The sequence below is a fragment of the Hippopotamus amphibius genome, chromosome 6 (assembly GCF_030028045.1).
Source record: "Hippopotamus amphibius kiboko isolate mHipAmp2 chromosome 6, mHipAmp2.hap2, whole genome shotgun sequence".
Taxonomy (NCBI): Eukaryota; Metazoa; Chordata; class Mammalia; order Artiodactyla; family Hippopotamidae; genus Hippopotamus; species Hippopotamus amphibius.
Genome location: NC_080191.1, coordinates 154,949,756 through 154,973,081, shown reverse-complemented (window position 1 = coordinate 154,973,081; position 23,326 = coordinate 154,949,756). Strand labels below are relative to the sequence as shown.

Below are 23,326 nucleotides of genomic sequence, written 5' to 3'. Positions count from 1 at the left end.
GTCTCAGGTGCTAGAAATGTAGCAAAGAGAGACGTGAGCCGAGTCCCTGCCTCAAGGAGCTTACACTCGACTAGGAGGAAGCAGACCACAAATAAGCAAATACGGCAAATACCTGCTAGATGGCCTGACACTGAGTATTACGGTGAAAAATGAGGCAGAGTAAGGGGCCTGGCTGGGTGCATATGTGCTGTCCGTGAAGGTCACTCTGAGAAAGTAATACTTGAACGAGGTAAGGGTGCAAGCAATGCAGATATCAGGGGCAAGAGGATTCCAGGCAGAGGTAAGAGCAAGTGCAGAGACTGAGGCTGGAGCCTCCTCAGTGTGTTCAAGGAACATCAAGAAAGGTTCTGAGTGGCTGGAGCCGAGAGAGAGAAGGGGGAGGGGGAACGGGCGATAGGAGGTCAGAGAGGAGTGTGTGTAAGAGGTTGTGTAGGGCTCTGTAGGTCAAGATAAAGAGTTCCACTTTACTCTGAGTGGAGTGAAAAGCCATTGTAGGATTTAAAGCAGAAGAGTGACTTGTGTTTTAAGAGGATCCCTGGTTGCTATATTTAGAATAGACAGGAGAGTGGGCAGGGGCAGTAGAAAGGAGACCAGGTGGATGATGTTGGCTTGGACCAAGGCAGTCAAAGAGCAGGTAATCAGAGTTGGTCGAATCCTGGATATTTTTTTGAAGGAAAGCCTGACATGATTTTCTGATGGATTAGGTGTAGGGTACGAAAGAAACAGAACAGAATAGTTAAGGTTGACCCCCAGGTTTTTGGCGTGAACAATTGGAAAGCTGGAATTGCCATTTACAGAGATGGGGAAGACTTCAAGGTGGTGTGGGGTTCAGTTTTGAAGTAAGTTGAGGTGCCTGTTAGACATCCAAGTGTGGATGTGTATTGGTGCCCTTGGAACTGTTGTGAAGTATTTCTCACTGGTGCTAATTCTCTATAATTCTCTATAATTTAGCCTTGAACACTACAACTCAAGATGTCTCTTTCATCCTCTGATCCCATTCCTCCATAAAATCCCCTGGTAAACAATCTAGATCTATATTTACTAAGCAGTTTTAAGTTCCGGTAATAATTATCTGACCTGAGTTTCAGCAGGACCAAAAGGAAGTTATATGTCAATATTTTAAAAGTAGATTAATATGTAAATGAAGAACTGAATCAATCTTTCTCTTTCTTTTTGAATAGTGACTTTCATTTGTTGGTTTCTGCGATAAACAAATTCAAGGATGAGTGAGCTGGAACAGTTGAGGCAGGAAGCTGAACAGCTGCGGAATCAGATCCAGGTAAGAGCAAACTTTTTCATTTTGAAATTTTAACACTTTTATGTAGTGCCAGTGATGAACAAAATTTGTGCATTAGTTTATCAGTCTACATATATTAAATAATTTATAAAGCGAGAAGTGGTCGATTTGTTTTTATCTTGCCTCTAAAGAACTCTCCAAAAATCATTCCTGACAAATACCTATGTGGCCCAATGGCCTCTGTGTCCCTAAGAAGTTAATATTGTGCGTGTAATCGCTGCAGACGTGATAATTCTCTTCTATTCACACACCTGGAATCATAGTTTGATTTTTGGTGCAATACAATCAGGCAGATATTATTATATTGCAATATACTAGAAAATTAATCTCTAAAACAACCATTAGATTGCAGAAGAATATTAAAAATGATTAGTGGCATAATAAAGACGTGTCTGTCATCTTTACTCTTGAAAATCAACTCAAAACAGTAAAGAGCATAAGGAACAAATATAAGCTTCATCTATAACAAAATTAAAGATACTTAGAACTTCAAACCCTAATAGAGTGGGGAAAAGTTGTCAAATGTTAGGGTGTGGAAAGGCTTTGAGAGAGGGTTTCTGTGGCTGTAAATCTCATACTCCCTCAGGGGCAACGTTGTTCCTTTCTTTTGGAACAGTGGAAACAGATGTGTCCCTGAACTGAGGACTATCAAGGAAGGAAGGCAGAGATGAAAATGAAAGGATGTAGACATGCTATCTTTCAGGAAGCCTCTTGGGAACCAGGTAGAGGAGAGACTGAATTGTGTGTAGCTTGCTGGTGCCTACTTCTTTTCACAGGGAAAAGTAAGGGCTAAACAACTTACAAATATAAATGAAGAGCTTCATAAGGAAGGAGGGAGAATCCAAGTTATTAGTAGCTTGGAACGGTGCTGTGTTCTCTCCATTACGTATCATTGCAGTAGCGATTTCAGAATTACTTATCTAATTTAAAAGTGAAGAATAAGAAAAAAGGAACAATCATAGGATCTATGCAGAGATATTACAAGAAAGAGAGGAAAGGAACAGGAAAAACAAGTGATGAGTGAAAAACAGTCAGCAGAAAAATGTTGATTCTGAGCGGATTAAAATCATAACCAGTCTTATCATCAGGAATTCAAGGAAGTTAATGATTTAGATGTGAATGAGAACTCTGAGTGGATACCTTAGGAGTCTGAACAAAGCTGTCAAAACAAAGCAGGCATTTATTTTTCCTGGGATGATCAGAGAAGGCTTTGTCAGCTCATCTCTGAGTTAGATGTTGCTGCCACCACCAGAATGGATCCTTCACCATCTCTGCTTTGTGTCACTTCCTCCAGATGCTGAGCAGAAATGACTGATTGGCCAAGCACATTGGTCACATGGCCATCTCATGTTTTTAAAATCTTTTCTTTGTATCTATAAGCTTGTTTTTTTGGTTTTGGTTTTGGTTTTTTTAGCTTGCACATGTAAATGAGATTATGTGGTGTTTGTCTTTCTCTGTCTGACCTATTTCTCTTAGTGTAATGCCCTCAAGTTCCATCCATGTTGTCACTGCAAATGGCAAGATACTCTTTTTTTATTTTATTTTTTATTTATTTTTTTAATACTGAACTGCTTATAGTTCCCTGATAATAGCCATGCAGTTCTTTTTTTTTTTTATAAATTTATTTATTTTATTTATTTATTGGCTGTGTTGGGTCTTTGTTGCTGCACACGGGCTTTCTCTAGTTGCTGCGAGCGGGGGCTACTCTTCATTGTGGTGCGCAGACTCCTCGTTGTAGTGGCTTCTCTTGTCATGGGCTCTAAGCGCGTGGGCTTCAGTGGTTGCGGTGCACGGGCTCAGTAGTTGTGGCTCACGGACTCTAGAGCACAGGCTCAATATTTGTGGCGCACGGGCCCAGTTGCTCCGTGGCATGTGGAATCTTCCCAGGGCAGGGCTCAAACCCGTGTCCCCTGCATTGGCAGGCGGATTCTTACTCACTGCGCCACCTAGGAAGTCCAAGATACTCTTTTTTATGGCTGAAATATTCCATTGTGTGTGTGTGTGTGTGTGTGTGTATCACATTTTCTTTATCCTTTCATCTGTCGGCAGATACTTAGGCTGTTTCCATATCTTGATTATTGTAAATAATGCTGCAGTGAACGTTGGGGTGCACATATCTTTTTGAGTTAGGGCTTTTGTTTTCTTTAGATAAATACCCAGAAATGGAACTGCTGGATCATATGGTGGTTCTTTTTTTAATTTTTTAGGCACCTACATACTGTTTTCCATAGTGGCTGTACCAATTTCATTCCCACCTGCAGTGCTCAAGGTTCCCTTTTCCCCACATCCTCATCAACACTTATTATTTCTTCTCTTTTTAATGATAGCTGTTCTGACAGATGTAAGGCGCTATCTCATTGTGGTTTTTATTTGCATTTCCCTGATGATTAGTGATGTTGAGCACCTTTTCATGTACCTGTTGGCCATCTGTATGTCTTCTTCGGAAAAATGCCTAGTCGGACCCTCTGCCCATTTTAAAAATCAGGTTATTTGTTTTTCTTTTCTGTTGAGTTCTATGAGTTCTTTATATGTCATGGATATTAACCCCTTATCAGATATATGATTTGCAGATATTTCTCTCATTCAGTAGGTTGCCTTTTCATCTTATTGATGATTTTCTTTGCTGTGCAGAAGCTTCTTAGTTTAATGTAGTCCCACTTATTTATTTTTGCTTTTGTTATCTTTGCTTTTGACGTCAAATCCAAAAAATCATCACGAAGACTGATGTCAGGGAGCTTACTGCCTATGTTTTCTTCCAGGAGTTTTATGGTTTCAGGTCTTGTGTTCATGTTGTTGATCCATTTTGAGTTAGTTTTTGTGTATGATGCATGTTAGTGGGCTAGTTTCATTCTTTTGCATGTAGCTGTCCAGTTTTCCCATCACCACTTATTGAAGAGACTGTCTTCCCCATTATATATTCTTGGCTCCTTTGTTGTAAATTAATTGAGCATATATGCGTGGGTGTATTTCTATGTTGTGTATTCTGTTCCATTGATCTATGTGTCTGTTTTTGTGCCAGTATCATACTGTCTTGACTACTATAGCTTTGTGATATAGCTTGAAATCAGGGCATGTGATACCTCCAGCTTCGTTCTTCTTTCTCAAGATTGCTTTGGCTATTTGGGGTCTTTTCTGGTTTTATACAAATTTTAGGATTGTTTGTTCTATTTCTGTGGAAAATGTTATAGGGATTTTGATAGAGATTGCGTTGAATCTATAGATAGTTTTGGGTGGTATGGACATTTTAACAGTATTCTTCCATTCCATGAGCATAGAATAACTTTTCATTTATCTTCAGTTTCTTTCATCAATTTCTTAGTTTTTAGTGTACAGGTCTTTCACCTTCTTGGTTAAATTTATTTCTAGATTATTTATCCTTTCTGATGCAATTGTAAATGGGATTGTTTTAATTTCTCTTTCTGATAGTTCTTTATTAGTGTATAAAAATGCCATAGATTTCTATGTATCTAGTTTGTATCTTGCAACTTTACCAGATTCATTTATCAGTTCTCAGTTCTGATGGAGTCTTCAGTGTTTTCTATATGTAATATCATGTCATCTGCAAGTAGTGATAGTTTTACTTCTTCCTATGAAATTTTGATGCCCTTTATTTTATTATTTTATTTTATTTCTGTTTCTTGCCTAATTGCTCTGGCCGGGACTTCCAATATTATGCTGAATCAAAGTGGCAAGAGTGGGCATCTTTGTCTTGCTCCTGCTCTTAGAAGGAACGCTTTCAGCTTTTCACCATTGAGCAAGATATTATATATGTCATATATGGCCTTTATCATGTTGAAGTCCATTCCCTCTATATCCACTTTATTGAGAGTTTTTATCATAAATGGATATGGAATTTTATCAAAAGCTTTTTCTACATCTGTTGAGATGATTGTATGATATTTACCTTTCATTTTGTTAATGTGGTGTATCGCATTGATTGATTTGTGGGTGTTGAACCATTCTTGCATCCCTTAAATAAGTCCCACTTGATCATGGTGTATGATCCTTTTGATGTGTTGTTGAATTCAGTTTGTTAATATTTTATTGAGGATTTTTGAGTCTATGTTCATCAGGGATATTGGCCTGCAATTTTCATTTCTTATGGTGTCCTTGTCTGGAGTGATTGGCCAATCACTTGGTCATGTGCGAATCTCATTTAATGCTTGTGGCAACCCTATGAGGTAGTTGGTGTTACTTCACTTTGTAGTTGAGGAAACTGAGCCTCAGTGAGGTTAAGTAACTTGCAAAGGTAACATAACTATGAAGTGGTAGATCCAGGACTCAAGCCAGGTGTATTTTGGTTCCAGAGCTGGTGCTGTAGGTACCCCTGTGGCCCTGCCTCCCAATCGTGTCTGCTAAGATCTGGCTGTATAGCCTGTGCTATAGCCACCTGAATCTGGTTGTCTTTCCTTGAACAGGCATTGCTCTTTTCCACTTTGTTGCCTTTTTTTCAAATTGTTTCCTTTGCTTGGAATTATACTGCCTCTGCTCTAAGTTTGTTCCTGGGACTTCTACTCATTGAATCCTAGTCTTCCTCTAAAAAGCTTCAGGAGAGTCCTCCACTGGGATTTCTTATTCTTTTGTTGGAAGGCAGCATTGCCTGGTGGAAAGTGCATGGATTCCATCTTTCAGTTATTTTGTGGCCAGGACAACGTTTACAATTTTTGGTGCCCAGTGTCTTTGCTGTGAAGTGTGAATACCAATGCCCACTGTATAGGTTGGTGGAGAGGAATAAGACAAAATGACATGTAAAGGACTTAAATCAAGGCCAGTAAGTGGCAGTTCCTTACTTCTACAGCCCTTTGGATTTGTATTACAGAGCTGACTGCAGCCCACCTTGTGTTACAGTTCCTTGTGCACATTTGTCTCTGCTCCCTGTACATGGCTGGAAAATTCTGTGTCTTAATCATCTTCATATTTCACCAGCGTTCAAGCAGAATGTCATGGACATAGTTGCTCACTGAATCATCTTCCATGATTTCAAGTAACCACATGTATGTAAAATACCATGTACTCGTCTAATCAATTTAATCATGTCATGCTATATTTAAAAACCATTTCTTCCTCCTTTCCTTTTTTTCCCCCTTAATTCCAGAAATATAATTTAACTACATATTTAACCATGGTATAAACACGTGACATGATAGAAATGTATGCTATTTGGTGCAATATATGCTTCATTTAAAAATTTTATTTTATATTGGAGTATCATTGATTAGCTATGATTCATTTTAAATTAAAAAAACAGAAATAGAGAAAACAGATTTTCTTTTGTAATTGTTACTTGTTTGATTTGGAGTGAGAAACACTACTTTTCTCTTATTTTGTGCAAAGATATTAATATCAGAGCTTGTATTTCTTAAGGTGGACAAAAAGGAATTCAGCTGTTAATTGGGAATGATTCTCTTATATTCAGTTTTATAACGGATAAAAGTGTTCATAAGAGTAAGTTCAATAATTTTCACTTGCGTTATTTTAATTGTATTGTTAATATTAAGGTAAGCTCTATAAGGGCAAGGATTTTTGGTTTATCTGCTGCTGTATTCATGGGGCCTAGAATAGTACCTGACACAGTGTACAACAGATTTTTTTATTGAATGACTGAATTAAGAAAGAGGACCTAAACAGTGATAGTTCATTTTCATAAAGCTGAAAATTAGAGAGTTCTTTTTATAGAATTTAGTCTTTAACTCCACCATTTTTGGACATGGCTCATGCCATCTCTGTCATTTCTGGAAATTCTTTTCATTGTACAAAAGTGGGCTAGGTTATTCCTTGCCAAATGAGTTTTCTAAACCCACAATTTGACTGAGAATGAGAGAATCAAATCATATGTTTGTGTAACTACTATGAACACCCTTACATAGAAATATTCTAAGTGTTTATAAATAGGTTGAAAAAGCCACCAAAAAGATCGTATTTTTATCTAGTTTTTGTTGCAAATGGTGGCAGGCATTTTTCCCCTGGCTGAATGGAACAAGTTGTCCTTTGGAGACATTAATTCAACAAAGAGTGCATACCTCCTCTTTGCACAGGAGTATGCAAAAAAGCACACCGGGGAAAAACAAAGTTGAAGACAGTAACTAACCTTTGGGTGAAAAAATTTGGAGCAAATCTAGTAGGAAGAATTAATTATGTTTCCCATGTATACAAATCCTCTAAATTTATTATTGACTGATAAACTTGATTTAAAACATTTTATTGCTTATTAAACATGTTCTTTGCTTGCCTTTAGTTATTTTGCTATGTTAATTTTTGTTTCACTGTCTTCCTTTTAATAATTCTCTTCAGTTTGTGTAAAAATTTGAGGTCTCGAGGTGGGGGGGACTCGAGGGAGGGTGGGGGGGGAGTCGAGGGAGGGAGGGAATACAGGGATATGTGTATAAAAACAGATGATTGAACTTGGTGTACCCCCCAAAAAATAATAAATAAATTAATAAAAAAAAAATTTAAGGTCTCTTTGATAGGCTACCGTATAAAACTTAGGCAAAAACGCCTGCTTACATGTAGGGAATTTGCTTTTAATAGAGAAATATAGAGGTGACTCACTATATAAAAAATTATTTTCCTGACATACCATATCTTTTTATCATGTTAGATTTAAAGTATTTTATTTCTAATAGCACCTGTATACAGTGTAGTTGCAAAGTATTTTAAGGAAACATTTTTTTAATTAAAAATTTTAATTGAGGTATAGTTGTACAATATTATATAAGCTTCAGGTGTATGGCATAGTGATTCACAATTTTTAAAGATTATGTTTCATTTTATAGTTATTGTAAAATGTTGGCTGTATTCCCTGTGTTGTACAATATGTCCTTGTAGCTTATTTATTTTATATATAGTAGTTTATACCTCTTAATTTCCTACAGCTATCTTGTGCCTCCCTCCTTCCCTCTCCTCACTGGTAACTAGTAGTTTGTTCTCTATATCTGTAAGTCTTTTTCTTTTTTGTTCTATTCACTAGTTTATTTTATTCTTTCGATTCCACATATGAATGATATCATACAGTATTTGTCTTTCTCTGCCTGATTTATTTCACTTAGCATAATACCATCCCAAGTCCATTCATGTCATAGCAAATGGCAAAATTTCATTCTTTTTTATGGCTGAGTAGTATTACGTTGTGTGTGTGTGTGTATCTTTATCCATCATCTGTTGATGGACGCTTAGGTTGCTCTCATATCTTGGCAATTGTAAATAATGCTGCTGTGAACATTGGGATGCATGTAAATTTTCTAATTAGTGTTTTCAGTTTTGTTTTGGTTTGGTTTGAGTTTTTTTTTTGGATAAATACCCAGGAGTGGAATCGATGGGTCATATGGCAGGTCTGTTTTTAGTTGTTTTTAAATTTTTATTTATTTATTTATTTATTTTTAAAATTTATTTTATTGGCTGTGTTGGGTCTTCGTTACTGCACACGGGCTTTTTCTAGTTGCTGAGAGCGGGGGCTACTCTTTATTGTGGTGCGTGGACTCCTCATTGGGGTGGCTTCTCTTGTTGCATAGGACAGGCTCTAGGTGCATGGGCTTCAGTAGTTGTGGCGTGTGGTCTCAGTAGTTGAGGCTCACGGGCTCTAGAGCACAGGCTCAATAGTTGCAGCACGTGGGCTTAGTTGCTCCGTGGCATGTGGGATCTTCCTGGAGCAGGGCTTGAACCTGTGTCCGCTGCATTAGCAGGCGGATTCTTAACCACTGCACCACCTAGGAAGTCCCTAATTTTTATCTTATATTGGGGTATATTTGATTTACAATGTTGTGTTAGTTTCAGGTGTATAATAGCAAACTGATTCAGATATATATCTATATATCTATAAAATCTCCAATCATTTTCAGATTCTTTTCCCATTTAGCTTATTACAGAGTATTGAGTAGAGTTCCCTGTGCTATAAAGTAGGTCCTTGTTGATTATTTTATATATAATAGTGTGTATATGTTAATCCCAAACTCCTTATTTATCACTCCCCACCACCTTTCCCCTTTGGTAGCCACAAGTTTGTTTTTGAAGTCTGTGAGTCTGTTTTTGTTTAGTAAATAAGTTCATTTGTAATCACCTTTTTTTTTGGCCACTGCCGTGCAGCATGCAGGCTCTTAGTTCCCCAACCAGGGATTGAACGCTTGCCGCCTGCAGTGGAAGCATGCAGTCCTAACAATTGGACCACCAGGGAATTCTCCATAATCATCTTTTTAGATTCCACATATAAGTGACATCATATATTTGTCTTTCTCTGTCTGACCTTCTTAACTTAGTATGGTGATCTTTGGGTCCATCCATGTTGCTGCAAATGGCATTATTTCATTCTTTTTTATGGCTGAATAATATTCCATTGTATATATATACCACTTCTTCTTTATCTATTTATCTGTTGATGGACATTTAGGTTGCTTCCATGTCTTGGCTATTGTAAATGGTGCTGCAGTGAACTTTGGCATGCATGTATCTTTTTGAATTGTGGTTTTCTCTGGATATATGCCCAGGGGTGGAAATGCTGGATCGTATGGTAGTTCTATTTTTAGTTTTTTAAGAAACCTTCATACTGTTCTCTATAGTGGCTATACCAATTTACATTCCTAACAACAATGTAGGAGGCAACAATGTAGGAGGGTTCCTTTTTCTCCAAACCCTCTCCAGCATTTATTAATTGTAGACTTTTTGATGATGGCTGTTCTGACCAGGGTGAGGTGATACCTTGTTGTAGTTTTTATTTGCATTTCTCTAATAATTAGTGATGTTGAGCATCTTTTCATGTGCCTACTGGCCACCTGTATGTCTTCTTTGAAGAAATGTCTATTTAGATCTTCTGCTCATTTTCTTAACTGGGTTATTTGGGTTTTTGTTGTTATTGTTTTTGTTGGGTTTTTTTGTTTGTTTTTATGTTGAACTGCATGAGCTCTTTATATAATTTGGAGATTAATCCCTTTTTGGTTGCTTTGTTTGCAAATATTTTCTCCGATTCTGTGGGTTGTCTTTTTACTTTGTTTGTGGTTTCCTTTGCTGTACAAAAGCTTGTAAGTTTACTTAGGTCCCATTTATTTTTATTTTTATTTTTATTTCTAGGAGAAAGATCCCAAAAGATATTGCTGTGATTTATGTCAGAGTGTCCTGCCTATGTTTTCCTCTAAGAGTTTTATAGTATGTGGTGTTACATTTAGATCTTTAATCCATTTTGATTTTATTTTAACATTTTGTGAATGTTAGAGAATGTTCTAATTTCATTCTTTTCCATGTAGCTGTCCAGTTTTCCCAGCAGCACTTATTGAAGAGGCTGTCTTTTCGCCATTGTATATCCTTGCCTTCTTTATCGTAGATTAATTGACCATAGGTGTGAGCATTTATTACTGGGTTTTCTATCCTGTTCTGTTGATCTATATTTCTGTTTTTGTGCCAGTTCCATACTGTTTTGATTACTCTAGCTTTGTAGTATAGTCTGAAGTCAGGGAGTCTGATTCCTCCAGCTCCATTTGTCTTTCTCGGGATTGCTTTGGCTATTTGGGGTCTTTTGTATTTCCATACAAATTTAAAAATTTTTTGTTCTAGTTCTGTGGAAAAGGCCATTGGTGATTTGACAGGGATTGTATTGAATCTGTAGATTGCTTTGGGTAGTATAGTCATTTTGACAATATTGATTCTTCCAGTCCAAGAACGTGGTATATCTTTCCATCTGTTTGTGTTATCTTTGATTCCGTTCATCAGCATCTTGTAGCTGATGAAAGAGTACGGCATCAGAGTACATCTTTTGCATCCTTAGGGAGGTTTATTCCTAGGTATTTTTTTCTTTTTGATGTGATGGTAAATGAGATTGTTTTCTTAATTTCTCTTCCTAATCTTTTGTTGTCAGTGTATAGAAATGCAAGAGATTTCTGTGTATTAATTTTGTATCCTGAAACCTTACTGAATTCATTGATGAGCTCTAGTAGTTTTCTGGTAGCCCCTTTAGGATTTTCTATATATAGTAATATGTTCATCTGCAAACAGTGAGTTTTACTTCTTTTCCAATTTGGATTCCTTTTATTTCTCTCTCTTTTTTTTTTAAACTAGTTTTTGTACCATTCTCTTCTGTTTTTTTATTTTTCTTTTTTTTTTTTGGCCTTGTTGAAGGGCATGTGGGATCTTAGTTCCCTGACCAGGGATCAAACTTGTACCCCCTGCAGTGGAAACACAGAGTCTTAACCACTGGATCACCAGGGAAATCCTCCTTTTTTTCTTGTCTGATTGCCATGGCTAGGACTTCCAAAACTATGTTGAATAAAAGTAGTAAGAAAGCACATCTTTGTCTTGTTCCTGATGTTAGAGGAAATGCTTTCGGCTTTTCACCATTGAGTATGTCAGCCGTAGGTTTGTCATATATGGCCTTTATTATGTTGAGGTAGGTTCCCTCTGTGCCCACTTTCTGGAGAGTTTTTATCATAAATGGTGTTGAATTTTGTCAAAAGCTTTTTCTGCATCTATTGAGATGATCGTATGGTTTTTATTCTTCAATTTCTTAATGTGGTGTATCACACTGATTGATTTGCATATATTGAAGAATCCTTGCATTACAGGGATAAACCCCACTTGATCATGGTGTCTGATCCTTTTAATGTGTTGTTGGATTCTGTTTGCTAGTATTTTGTTGAGGATTTTTACATCTAAATTCATCAGTGATATTGGTCTGTAATTTTCTTTTTTTGTGATATCTTTGTCTGGTTTTAGTATCAGGGTAATGGTGGCCTCATAGAATGAGATTGAGAATGTTCCTTCCTCTGCAATTTTTGGAATAGTTTCAGAAGGATCAGTGTTAACTCTTCTCTAAAAGCTTGTTAGAATTTGCCTGTGAAGCCATCTGGTCCTGGACTTCGGTTTGTTGGAAGATTTCTAATCACAGTTTAAATTTCAGTACTTGTGATTGTGCTGTTCATATTTTGTATTTCTTTCTGATTCAGTCTTAGAAGGTTTACCTTTCTAAGAATTTGTCCATTTCTTCTAGCTTATCCAGTTTATTGTCATATAGTTGCTTGTAGTAGTCTCTTATAATGCTTTGTATTCCTGTGGTGTCAGTTGTAACTTCTCCTTTTTCATTTCTAATTTTTTTGATTTGAGCCCTCCCTCTTTTTTTCTTGACTGACTCTGGCTAAAGATTTATCAATTTTGTTTATCTTTTCAAAGAACCAGCTTTTAGTTTCATTGATCTTTGCTATTGTTGCTTCATTTCTTTCTCTTTTATTTCTGCTCTGAACTTTATGATTTCTTTCCTTCTGTTAGCTTTGGGTTTTGTTTATTCTTCTTTCTCTAGCTGCTTTAGGTGTAAGGTTAGGTTGTTTGAGATTTTTGTTTCCTGAGGTGAGATTGTATTGCTATAAACTTTCTTCTTAGAACTGCTTTTGCTGTGTCCCAAAGGTTTTGGATCATCATGTTTTTGTTTTCATTTGTCTCTAGATATTTTTTAATTTTCTCTTTGATTTCTTTGGTGATCCATTGGTTGTTTAGTAGCATATTGTTTAGCCTCTATGTGTTTGTGTTTTTCACAGTTTTTGTCATGTAGTTGATTTCTAATCTTATAGCATTGTGGTCAGAAAAGATGCTTGATATGATTTCAGTCTTCTCATATTTACTGAGGCTTGCTTTGTGGCCCAGTGTGTGCTCTGTCCTGGAGAATGTTCCATGTGCACCTGAGAAGAATGTTTATTCTGCAGCTTTTTGATGGAATGCTCTTTAAGTATCAATTAAGTCCATCTGGTCTAATTTAATGCCTGTGTTTCTTTATTGATTTTCTGTCTGGATGATCTGTCCATTGATGTAAGTGGGGTGTTAAAGTTCCCCCTATTATTGTGTTACTGTCAATTTCTCTTTTTATGGCTGTTAGCATTTGGCTTATATATTGACGTGCTCCTATGTTGGGTGTATTTATGTTTACAATTGTTGTATCTTCTTCTTGGATTGATCCCTTGATCATTATGTAGTGTCCTTCTTTGTCTCTTTAACAGTCTTTATTTTCAAGTCTATTTTGTCTGACTTAAACATAAGACATGACACCATAAAACTTCTAGAAGAGAACATTGGCAAAACGTTCTCTGACATAAATTATACCAATGTTTTCTTAGGTTAGTCTCCCAAAGCAATAGGAATAAAAACAAAAATAAATAAATGGGACCTAATCAAACTTACAAGCTTTTTCACAGCAAAGAAAACCATAAAAAAACGAAAAGGCAACCTATGGAATGGGAGAAAACATTTGCAAATGATGCAGTCGACAAGGGCTTAATCTCCAAAATATACGAACAGCTTATACAACTCAACAACAACAACAAAAAAACAAAACAACCAAACTGAAAAATGGGCAGAAGACCTAATAGACATTTCTCCAAGGAAAACATACAGATGGCAGGTAGGCACATGAGATGATGCTCAACATCACTAATTATTAGAGAAATGCAAATGAAAACTACGAGGTAGTTTTGATTAAAACTACAATCACCTCACACCAGTCAGAGTGGTCATCATTAAAAGTCTACAAATGGTACTTCCTCTGGCAGTCCAACAGTTAAGACTCTGCACTTCCACTGCAGGGGGCATGGGTTCAATACCTGGTTGGGGAACTAAGATCCCACATGCCACATGGTGGGGCCAAAAACAAAACAAACAAAAAAAGCCTACAAATATCAAATTCTGGAGAGGGTATGGAGAAAAGGGAACCCTCCTACACTGTTGGTGGGAATATAAGTTAGTGCAGCCACTATGGAAAACAGTATGAAGGTTTCTCAGAAAACTATAAATAGAATTATGTTATAATCCAGCAATCCCACTCCTGGGCATATACCTGTACAAAAGTATAATTCAAAAAGACACGTGCACCCTATGTTCATAGCAGCATTATTCACAATAGCCAAAACATGGAAACAATCTAAATGTGCATTGACAGATGAATGGATAAGGAAGATATGGTACATATATACAGTGAAATACTACTCAGCCATAAAAAGAACAAAATAATGCCATTTGCAGCAACATGGATGGACCTAGAGATTGTCATACTAAATGAAGTAAGTCAGAAAGAGAAAGACAAAATACCATATGATATCACTTATATGTGGAATCTAAAATATGCCACAAGTGAACCTATCTACAAAACAGAAAGAGACTCACAGACATAGAGAACAGACTTGTGGTTGCCAACGGGGAGGCAGGGAGGTGGAGGGATGGACTGGGAATTTGGGGTTGGTAGATGCAAACTATTACATTTAGGATGGATAAACAGCAAGATCCTATTGTAAAGGACCTTGTACAGACTTTCAGTCTGTATGTGTCTCTACATCTGAAGTGGGTCTCTTGTAGACCACATATGTACAGGTCTTATTTTTGTATCCATTCAGCCAGGCTATGTCTTTTGTTTAGAGCATTTAATCCATTTACATTTGAGGTAATTATTGATATATTTGTTCTTATTGCCATTTTGTTAATTGTTTAGGATTGTTTTTGGTAGATCTTTTTTCTTCCTCTTTTGTTCTCCTGTGATTTGATGACTCTCTTTAGTGTTGTGTTTGGATTACTTTTTCTTTTTTGTGTGTGCATCTGTTGTAGATTTGCAGTTGGTGGTTACCATGAGGTTTTGATATAGCAGCCTATATATGTGCAAGATTGTTTTGATTTGCTGATCTCTTAATTTCGAATGCATTTCAAATATCCTGCATTTGTATCTCATGATTGCTGATTTTGATATCATATTTGTGTGTAGATGATTTCCTACCCTTACTCTATGTTTGCCTTTATTGCTGAGCATTCCTATTTGTAATTTACTTGTTTCTAGTTGTGGCCTTTCTTTTCTGTCTAGAGAAATTCCTTTAACATTTGTTGTAAAAGGCTGGTTTGGTGGTGTTGAATTCTCTTAGCTTTTGCTTGTCTGTAAAGCTTTTGATTTCTCTGTCATATCTGAACAAGAGGCTTCCTGGGCAGAGTCTTCTTGGTTGTAGGTTTTTCCCTTACTTTAAATATATCATGCCACTGCTTTCTGACTTGCAGAGTTTCTGTTGAAAAATCAGCTGACAACTGTATGGGTATTCCTTTGTTTGTTATCTGTTGCTTTTCCCTTGTTGCCTTTAATATTTTCTCTTTGCCTTTAATTTTTGTCAATTTGATTAATATGTAGCTTGTCATGTTCCTCCTTGGGTTTATCCTGTATAGGACTCTGTGCTTCCTGGACCTGAGTGTTTACTTTACCATGGGAAGTTGTTGGCTATTATCTCTTCAAATATTTTCTCAGGCCCTTTCTCTCTCTCTTCTCCTTCTTGGGCCCCTATAATGAGAATGTTGGTGCATTTAATGTTGTCCAGAGGTCTCTTGAACTGTCTGTTTCTTTTCATTCTTTTTTCTTTGCTCTGTTTTGCAGCAGTGATTTCCACCAATCTGTCTTTCAGCTCACTTATTTGTTATTCTGCTTCATTTATTCTGCTGTTGATTCCTTTTAGTGTGTTATTCACTTCAGTTATTGTTTGTTCATCTCTTTTTGTTCTTTAAATCTTCTGGCTCTTTTTTAAACATTTCTTGTATCTTCTCAGTCTGTACCTCCCTTCTTTTTCCAAGATCTTGGATCATCTTTACTGTCGTTTCCCTGAATTCTCTTATTCAAGCAGATTGCCCATCTTCACTTCACTTAGTTGTCCTTCTCAGGTTTTATCTTGTTCCTTTGTCTGGAACATATTTCTCTGCCATCTTATTTTGTGTGACTTTCTTTTTGTCGATGGTTTCCTTTGCTGTGTAAAGCTTTTAAGTTTAATTAGATTCCATTTGTTTATTTTTGCTTTTATTTCCTTTGTTTTAGGAGACATAGCCAAAAAATATTGCTACAGTTTATGTAAAAGAGTGTTCTAGGAGTTTTATGGTTTCTGGTCTTACATTTAGGCCTTTAATCCATTTTGAGTTTATTTTTGTATATAATGTTAGAGAATGTTCTAATTTCATTCTTTAACATGTAGCTGTCCAGTTTTCAAGTACTGTGTGTTTTTAAAAATATTTCTGAAATGACTTGGGTTCTACTGTAAATACTCTTCCCATCACCTCAACTTCTAGTTGCCAGAACAAACAGAAGGGAACTGAGAACTCTTGCTTTTTGCTGAATCTTATTAACAAGTGTAACTCTGAATACTATGGGCTTATTAAATCTGTCTAGTTCATTTTACTTGGGGATGAGGTTAAAAATCTTTTAACTGTAAACCAGAAGTATATTTGTGCAATAAAATAGAATTGAGAGTCTATATATAAAGCCATGTATCTATGGCCAGTTGATTTTTCAGCAAGGGTAACAAGACAATTCAATAGAGAAAGAATATAGTCTTTTCAACAAATGTTCCTGGGACAGTTGGATATCCGCACGTAAAAGGATGAATTTGGACTCCTATCTCATACCATACATAAAAATTAACTCAAAATGATACCTAAATATAAGAGCTGAAAATGTAGAATTTTTAGAAGTAAACCTAGTTGTTAATCTTTGTGACCTGGAATTAGGCAACAGTTTAATATGGCACTAAAAGCACAAGCAAAAAAAAAAATTGACAAACTGGTCTTCATGAAAATTATAAAAAACTTGAGTGTCAGAGGAAACTATCAAGAAAATGAAAACTGAACCTACAAAATAGGAGAAAATACTTGTGAATCATAATCTAAGGGTCTAGTATCTAGAATGTATAAAGAACTCCTATAACTCAACAATAAACAGATAATCCAGTTTAAAAATTAGCAAAAACATTGATAGACATTTCTCCAAAGAAGATATACAAATGGCTAATAAGCACATGTAAAGATACTCCACATGAAAGGATGCTTGGCATCACTAATCATTAGAGAAATGCAAATCAAAACCACAAGATACCAGTTGACATCCACTATGATGGCTATAATAATTTTTTTAAAAAGAAAAGAAAAAGAAAGACAAAAACATATTGGTGAAGCCATGAAGAAATTGGAACCCTCATACATTCCTTGTGGGAATGTAAAATGGTGCAGCTACTGTAAAAAGACAATTTGACAGTTTCTTAAAATGTTAAACATAGTTATGGTATCACCCACCAATTCCACTTTTAGGTATCTACCCAGGAGAATTGAAAACATATGTACACACAAAAACTTGCATGACTGTTCACAGCATCATTAATCATAAAACCGAAAGGTAGAAACAGCGTAAATGTCCATCAAATTAATTGATGGATAAACAAAATGCAATATTTTCATACAGTGGAATATTAGTCATAAAAAGAAATGAAATACTGACACATGCTACAACATGAATGAACCTTGAAAGCATTACATTAAGTGAAATAAGCCAGACACAAAAAAAGTCATATATTGTAGGATTCCATTTGTATGCAATGTCCAGAATGGGCAAATCCTTTAGAAAGTAGATTAGTGATCACCTGGGGATGGGGGAAGAGGTAATTGGAAGGTATAGGTTTCTTTTTTTGGAGTCATGGACATGTTCTGGAATTAGGTAGTAGTGATGGTTGCACAACATTGTAAATATGCTAGCCAACCCAACTACCTTAAAATGATTAAAATGGTTAGTTTTATGTTATGTGAATTTTATCTCAATAAACCTTTTAAAAATAAAGACTGTGGTACAGTAAGAAGTATATTTCAAGTCTATATTTCCAATGAAAATATTATTTTAAATCATATCTAGGGATTTCCGTGTCTAAATGTATCGTCATCTTTCTTTACTTCAGGATGCTAGGAAAGCATGTAATGATGCAACGCTTGTTCAGGTAAAGTTTTTATTTTTTCTCAATTCATTTTATTAATTCACATGAAACAGCTTGACATTGATGCAAATGACATTCAGATTCTCTTTATTAGTATTTAATTGAAAGAAAAATGAAATCTCTATTTAAAAACACTTTGTAATTTGTCAGATGCTGGTAGAAGTGCTTTTTAAAGCATACTTGTTAAAATGGAAGTCTGAGAAAAAATAAATACAATAAAAGTGTAGATTCATATGGTATGTGTTTCTTTTTAGGTAGCTTCTGATTCTTTTTGATATGCCCTGGTTAAGATTTTTTTTTCTTATATAAACTGTTAGGAAGGTTTCATTAGTTTAATTAATATTGATCATTTTTATTAAGGAGATATTTTATGTGCTATTTAAATATAAAATCGGTGTTCTTTAGATAGTTAAAATTAGAAATGTTTTACTATTTGATCATTAGATTTTTACTATTTTACTATTTTTACTATTTTACTATTAGATTTTTATTTGTGGCTGGTTTTTTACTAAGGTTGGAAGGTATGTCTGGTCGTTGTACTTAATAGTGTACAGAAGATGTTCTCACTGGAAGGTGTGCAGATAAATCATACTTTTTCTTGAACAGCATATTAATCCCATAATGACTTTAGGAATTATTTATATTAAAATACCTTCAATAGCTATACATTTGTTTTATGTCTGCTTTTTTCCCTCTTGTTTCTACTTTGTTTTCTGAGCTATGTCTGAGGTAAAGCATAACATTCTCGTCACTTCCTGTAGATCACGTCGAATATGGATTCTGTGGGTCGAATACAAATGCGAACGAGACGTACGCTGAGGGGTCACCTAGCTAAAATCTATGCTATGCATTGGGGATATGATTCAAGGTTTGTACCTGCCATTTTCAAACTGTCTGCAGAATTATTTTTGTTGAATCATCATTTGCATTTTCTTTTAGAAACAACCTATATCTATGAAGTGTTTGCAGAAAATGCATCTAATATGAATGCTTTGCTTTTAATAAAAATATTCATTGATACTTTAAAAGTTTAGAAACCTCTTTAATATGGAAAACAAATTTACCTCTCAGAAATATCCTTTATCAAATGATTTAGGAAAAGTGTGTGAGATTTCTTTTCTTTGCAGTGGGATATTATACTTTTTTTTTAACATGTCAAGGCAGTTTTATTGCTTATTAACATTGAAATTTTAGTTCATAAGGAAATATTTGTTGAATATTGCTATATGTACAAGTTACCAGATATTGCCATAATTATTTATTACCTAAATTCACACAGGATGGAATTACATAAAACAAAGACATTTTTGTCTAATACGTCTTTTATACCCCTGACCCCATCATACAAGTGTATGTGCATTGAGCGTGTGCACCCGTACACACACACGCACACACACACACGCACACAGAGCCGTCATCTGGATTGCAGTTGGATGGTTGGTCATGATGATGTTACTTTGTTCCTAGAGTTACTGTGTGGTCTGTGCTTTTTCCAGAGTATCTGGCACTGCTTCCATAGTGGTTGACTTGTTCCTTTGACTTGGTTCATCTAATTGGGAAAAAGTCTTAACTGAGAAATTATTTTGTAATAGAAGTTACATATTTTTCCTCTTCTTCCAGGAGAACTTAAAAATGTGGCTACCTGTTGCTAATGCCTGGCACATCTTGATGTAAATAGGATTCTTGAATACAGTAATATAGCACTTGTGCCTCTTAGGAGGGAATAAATAAAATTATGTAATTGACAACTGATATAAAGCTAGGCCAAATGGTTTATTCTTTTTCTTAAAGAAGTTTAAGAAGTAATCTGCCCATTGAGATAGCAAATGTATAACTCAAAATACAGTCAACTTGAAAGTCTTACATTTTCTTTCTACCTATTCTGATGATCCATTTGTTACTTAATGTTCTTCTCACCTCAGTGCTGATGATGCCAATTGATTTTTGAAGAACTTTAGGTTCCATCCCATACCCTGTGGTTAGATCTTCCCTTTCATAAAACTTACAGTAATTACTACCTAAGAACCTGATGTTATTTACCTGTAGTGAAGGGAACTGGGTGGCTGGGAGATAGGGACAGGAAAGTGATTCTTTTCACTGTATATCTATCCTTTTTGTGTCTTTTGAATTTTTTACCATGGTGAAAAATAAAATTCCAAAACAGAACAAAAAATTCAGTGGCCAGTAACTTAGTCAAGAGTTCACATTTAGCCTGGCAAGCAGAGCTTTCTGCAGTTTAAGCCCAGTCTACTTTTCTAAACTGTTTTTCCCATTTCTTACAAACTCTTTGTAACTGGGAAATTCACAATTCTTGAAACACTGGTTGTATTTTTCCACCCCTTGCCGTGAAACATACCCTCCTCATAGAACACAGACTTCTCTATCTTTAACTTTCAGAATTCCATTTTTTCAAGATATGTTTTCTTTTGTGAAACTGCTTGAGTAACTCAGCAGTTATTTGTCCTTCATTTGTTTTTCTGTGGCCTTTATTTTATACCACTCCTTTGACTATTTTCACCTACCTCATTTATTTTAGTAAATGTCTTTTCTCCACCAGATGATGGAGGCCCCAGGGGTAGGTGGTGTAGCCTGTATTGTACCCATAACACTGCCTTGCATTCACAGGCTCTCAGCTGAGATTTTTAGATTGAATGAAACACGGTTGTTAGACTTATATGTACTCTATTGACATTATATTTAAGTCAGTATATACTAAGCCAGTCAGCTAATAGCTACCAGAATCTTGAATAAGAACTAAAATGTTGTCAACAAGAAAAAGTTGAATCATAACTAGAGACATTTTTAGTAAAATGTCTAAAAAATTTAGTGTTGAAATTTTTTGGCATGCAGAATACATTTTTTTAAAAACTTGAGAGTATTTTCTGGTATCAAGTTTTTAATTAGAAAAATTATATTTGTCTTTTCTGAACTATTCTATATTAATGCAATGCATAACTAATTTAAACTGCTTTTTTCCTCTAAGTGTCACGTTTTTTGTCTTTGTTTCTCTAGGCTACTAGTCAGTGCTTCCCAAGATGGAAAATTAATTATTTGGGATAGCTATACAACAAATAAGGTAGAATTTCTTAATCATCCTCTTACATAACCTTTTATTTGGTTTGATGTCCAGCAATTCTTTCCTTTATTCTATTACTTCAAACTTTAATTTCATTCCAGGATAAATTTATTCCATTAATTTTAACTCAGATCCTCTCTTCAGGCCTAGTGTTTGCTTTTAATATTTAGCCCTTTTCTTTTTTTTAATTCCCAAGGACAACAGGAGTATAGTTCTGTGCGTCTTGAGGCCCATATATCATACTTGAATATTGGAAGACAGCGTGCATCAGTTTCACATATAAATGATTTTTTTTAAAGTTCCCGTTTCCTAATGCGACAGCAACCCTGCAATTTTTATTTCTAGTTGTGGATAAACTAGAATGTTTTCTTTGGTCCACTCTAGGCATTGATTTGTGTTTCTGGACTGTTCAGAAGATACAGTAGTTTGGAGGCAAATTTACAACTTGTTTAGATCCCTTGGTGGTAAAAGCCAGTGTGTACTCTTAATATGTCCACTGGAAGGAACCCCTGACGTGGAGGTGTTGAGTGGTCATGGAAAAGTTCCAGGAAAACACTTGCCCAAGTCAAATACTTTTAGATTCTGCGTATACTTGTACCACTGTTTCTAGTAAAGATTTAGAAGTACCGTTTTTTAAAATAATCAGTAACTTCAGTCTGGTTGAGAATGTAAAGCTAGTTAAGACAGATTTGTAATATAATAGTTTTTCTGTATCAATCAGAATTGAGCAAGTCTTTCAACTATATTTTTCTAAAACAAAAAAATACTCTTTTAGGTAAAGTGAGAGGATAGTAATCACACAATGTGTTGGTTCTGTGTATGGGGCATTTAGCCTTGATGTTACCATTCACAGTAAACTTTGCTACCGGACCTGCAAATGCTTGGTGTTGGGTAATAAGGCATCAGACAGTGGTGTGAATAGATCAGTGCAAACTATTACCATTGTTTGAATTCAAGCCCAGAATATGTGTTATTAGAAGGTCATAGTTCTTCATGGAAGAGCCATTCTATTCAGCTCCTGTACTTGTATGGTTCAGTGTTATGTTGTAGGAAATTTATCTTTTGAGCACTATTGCAAAAACAAAAAATTTATCGAATTCTTTAACATTTTACACTTAATATTTCAAATGGCTCTGTTAGTGTTGAAATGTTCTATGTCCTTGTTCTTCTTAAAAGAATACTTTCTGAAAAGAGCACTAAAATCCAAATGATGCGATAGTAATACAGAACATATAAGAGGCATTTTAGTGTGCATTAGGATTTTATTTTTAATTCGCTTTTCTCAAACCATTGCATTCTTTATTTTACTTGGCTTATTTCTTAAGTACATTTAAAGTTTAGTAGTATTTGCTTCATTATAAATAGGTTTGAAAAATTAATGACCATTTTTGTAATTTTGACTTCGTTTCTGTGTTGTCTTTGTCGTATAGATGCATGCTATTCCTCTGCGGTCCTCCTGGGTGATGACCTGTGCGTATGCTCCCTCTGGTAACTACGTCGCTTGTGGAGGGCTGGACAACATCTGCTCGATATATAACTTAAAAACCAGAGAGGGAAACGTAAGAGTGAGCCGGGAGCTGCCGGGTCACACGGGTGAGCGTCACTACATAGCGTCCTTTTCTCCCAAACCTGAACCTCCTGAAGAAGGAGTGACAGAGTGGGGTCAGCTGGCCAAAGGATGCATATTACTATTTTTCTTTCAAAAACAGTATTGCTTTTTAATATTGTACATCAACTATACATCAATAAAAAAGAAAGGAAAAAGTAGCTCCAAAAAATAGCATTTTTTGTAAAAATTATAAATTCATTGTGAAAAATTCAAACAATAATGAAAAATACAAAAGAAAGCAAATATAATTTTCTGTGTTCTCTGCCAACCCAAAACAATGTGTGGGATTTTAGTGCTTAATTGTGTCATTGAAAGTGGGTATCAGGGTACAGGTATGAAGTATTGTTCACTGTGTGATAGGGCACGGCTTTATGTGCCAGGGTGCACACTGCAGTTCAGTAGTACAGTTAGCAGCGTTGGTTCGGAATTTATCGCCACTCAGCAGGTTTCAGCCTTTCTGGATTCTTGGAAGTACTGTTTGGCTGTGCTTTTAACAGAATCTCTGTGAGGTATTGCTCCTGCCGTTTCCATGTTTTGAAACACTGGTGAATTACGAGCATTCATGCGCCACCTTTTTAATGAAGCGTTCACTGAGGTTCTTAAAGTATTTCTCC

General features: G+C 35.6%; 1 protein-coding gene across 2 annotated transcripts in view; it reads left to right on the top strand.

Moving 5' to 3' along the window:
* The window catches only part of GNB4 (G protein subunit beta 4), a 61,793-nt gene that overhangs the window by 25,416 nt on the left and 13,051 nt on the right, over window positions 1-23,326 (top strand). The window contains exons 2-6 of one of the 2 annotated variants that reach the window (XM_057739578.1): window positions 1,182-1,279; window positions 17,992-18,030; window positions 18,789-18,895; window positions 21,040-21,103; window positions 22,534-22,696. In XM_057739578.1, coding sequence (XP_057595561.1) covers window positions 1,223-1,279; window positions 17,992-18,030; window positions 18,789-18,895; window positions 21,040-21,103; window positions 22,534-22,696 — 430 coding nt within the window. In that variant the 5' untranslated portion in view covers window positions 1,182-1,222. The remainder of the gene's footprint in view (window positions 1-1,181; window positions 1,280-17,991; window positions 18,031-18,788; window positions 18,896-21,039; window positions 21,104-22,533; window positions 22,697-23,326) is intronic. The other variant, XM_057739580.1, reaches the window with a different exon arrangement.